The sequence below is a fragment of the Antrostomus carolinensis genome, unplaced genomic scaffold, assembly GCF_000700745.2.
Source record: "Antrostomus carolinensis isolate BGI_N321 unplaced genomic scaffold, ASM70074v2 scaffold7262, whole genome shotgun sequence".
NCBI lineage: Eukaryota > Metazoa > Chordata > Aves > Caprimulgiformes > Caprimulgidae > Antrostomus > Antrostomus carolinensis.
The window spans coordinates 32,647-34,918 of record NW_010300105.1 but is presented as its reverse complement, the minus strand read 5'-3'; the positions used below and the strand labels follow the sequence as shown (position 1 = coordinate 34,918).

The 2,272-nt window shown below is 36.6% G+C and overlaps 1 protein-coding gene across 1 annotated transcript in view; it reads left to right on the top strand.

The window, feature by feature from the left end:
- LOC104521109 (serine palmitoyltransferase 3) overlaps positions 1-1,854 on the top strand; it is a 22,668-nt gene extending 20,814 nt beyond the window's left edge. Inside the window, exon 5 of the mRNA XM_010163008.2 lies at positions 1,397-1,854. Within this exon, the coding sequence (XP_010161310.2) occupies positions 1,397-1,510 (114 nt within the window). The 3' untranslated portion in view covers positions 1,511-1,854. The remainder of the gene's footprint in view (positions 1-1,396) is intronic.
- The last annotated feature ends 418 nt before the right edge of the window (positions 1,855-2,272 follow it).

Sequence of the window (2,272 nt, the reverse complement as noted above, 5' to 3'; positions counted from 1 at the left end):
GCTGCTCTTAAATTGCAGTAGTTATTAACAAGATATAATACCATAAAGATAAAATCACACAGAAGAGAACCATAGCTACGTATTTGTGTTGGTCACTGTCAGCTTTTGTTGTTTGACTGTGTAGATTTTGGCTTAAGTAATTAGTAATAGACCATGAAGTTGACCTGAAGATTCATCTCTTGAAGTAGCTGCTTTGATTTTCTTCCTCTCCCTCCACCCCCTAATGTCAAGCCTATTACATTTTTGGGTCACCATAGCATGTTTCCTTTCTGCTACCTGCACCTTACTGCTTCCTGGTACCAGTGAAGGTCTGAAACACCCCCCAGCCTTCATTCTTGTACATGTTGTATTTTTGCCTTTGAAAGTGGGATCATTGCTGTAGTACTTGTGGCATTCTTTAAATGTCCTTACAGTATGGGGGAATGGAAATGCCCTGAGTTTAATTACTTGCAGATGGAGTTTTTAGGACAAATACTTCGTGAATATGGCTAAAGCCAGAGTAACAACAGGTAACAAGCACAATGAAAACTTTTCCCTTTGGCAAAATTTGTCTTGAATCTCAGCCTGGAACTAAAAAGAGGAAAGATCTATGAAAGGGCAAGCTCCCAAGAATAACTTCCTTAATGACCTTGAAACTATCTCTCTGCATAAACCATTACTAAATTATTCCTTTCTGTTCTTGAGCTCATTTTAGTGGCTTAACAGAAACAGGCTCAAAATCAAAATTGCTGCTTTCTTCTTTGATGCCAAAAGGTTGGCTGCTCTTGAATGTGGATCAGATGCTGCAAAACACTGAGCTGCTTCTCTATGGTATAGAGTTCTCTGGCTACTTTTTGAATCTGCTAAGAGCTGGGGACACAGCTCAGCAAATTGTATTACAATATTAATGCATTATTAATTATGTCTGTAATATTAATATAAGAATGAACTAAAAAAATCTTAAACTATTCAGACTATGATGACTGTGATCAGCACTGTGGGCTGAGTCCCATCTAAGAAAATGCAGTGGCAACTCCAATCTTTAGGATCTATAGGGAAATACTGAAGTATTGCTTTATGCATCCCTTCTGCACAAGCAAAGATAACTTTTTATCTGGATTATTATCTCCCTGTGCTTTTAGAAAAAGGACATTTTCTTTCATGTGTGCTCAATTAATGTACTTACTAATAAACCATAACCTACTGAAGAGTAAATTCTGTTCTCATAGATGATATTGTACATCTACAACTGCATTGATGTTCGCTACAGGAGAAAAAAAAAGCAAAAATTGCCCATTTACCCTTTAAACTTTCTTTAATTTATACTGTAATGAACTTCTTGTTCTGCTGTAAAGTAGAGGTTACTAGAACTTCATTTCTTTTCCAAAAGAATTGACACAGTATAATGGTCTTACAGGTTTTGAATGCTCTGGATGAATTGGGTGATTTTCTACATCTGAAATATTCACGGTATTCCAAGTCATCTCATCCTGAACTGTATGAAGAAACTAGGCTTGAATTTGAAGATTAAGTTTTCCACCCATGAAGAGAACATTATGATGCTATGAAAGGGGGGAAAACCCACAAACTAAAAAATAAGAATGCATTTCTTACATCTAAGGACAATTTTTGTTTCTCAGCTAATTGAAAGGAGGAGAAGGTCGGGTGTTTATTATATCAAATTTCTGTATTCAAGAGACTGAAATATTGACACAGATTTGCCTCCCCAGGAAATCTGTCTGTCTTATGGTATTTTTGATGCAGAATGAATGCATCCATTCATCAAGTTGCTAACGTACAGCTTTTGTTATAACCCCTTTTTATGAAAAGGCTTCAAATAGTCTTAATTGTGACTGAAATAATAAAGTTTAAAAACTGAATGTATTCCAATGCAGTATGGTAATATAGCTACGCTTCATCAGTGGGATTGTTTTTATCTATTGAAGAGCATAAATCAAGACACTGGTGTGGACTGCTACAGAGGAATGAGCAGGAAGTAACCTCTTTAACTAAGTTGTCCTACCATGCCTTTCTCCAGGGACAGAAAATGCTAGAAGAAGGCTAAAGCTGAGGACAAGGAAAGTAGCCTGATCAGATCATGTATTTTTGGCAGCAGATTATGGTAAATGGAAAATGCCTCCTCTCCTCCACAGACCATTTCTCGCCCAATTAAATACACTACAAGCTTTATAATGTATAAAAATTTGGGCTTAGACGTTAACAGAAATGCTTTGCTGCTAACGCATTTGGCCTACATCCTATTGTATCTGATCACAACATTAAGTTCTTCAGC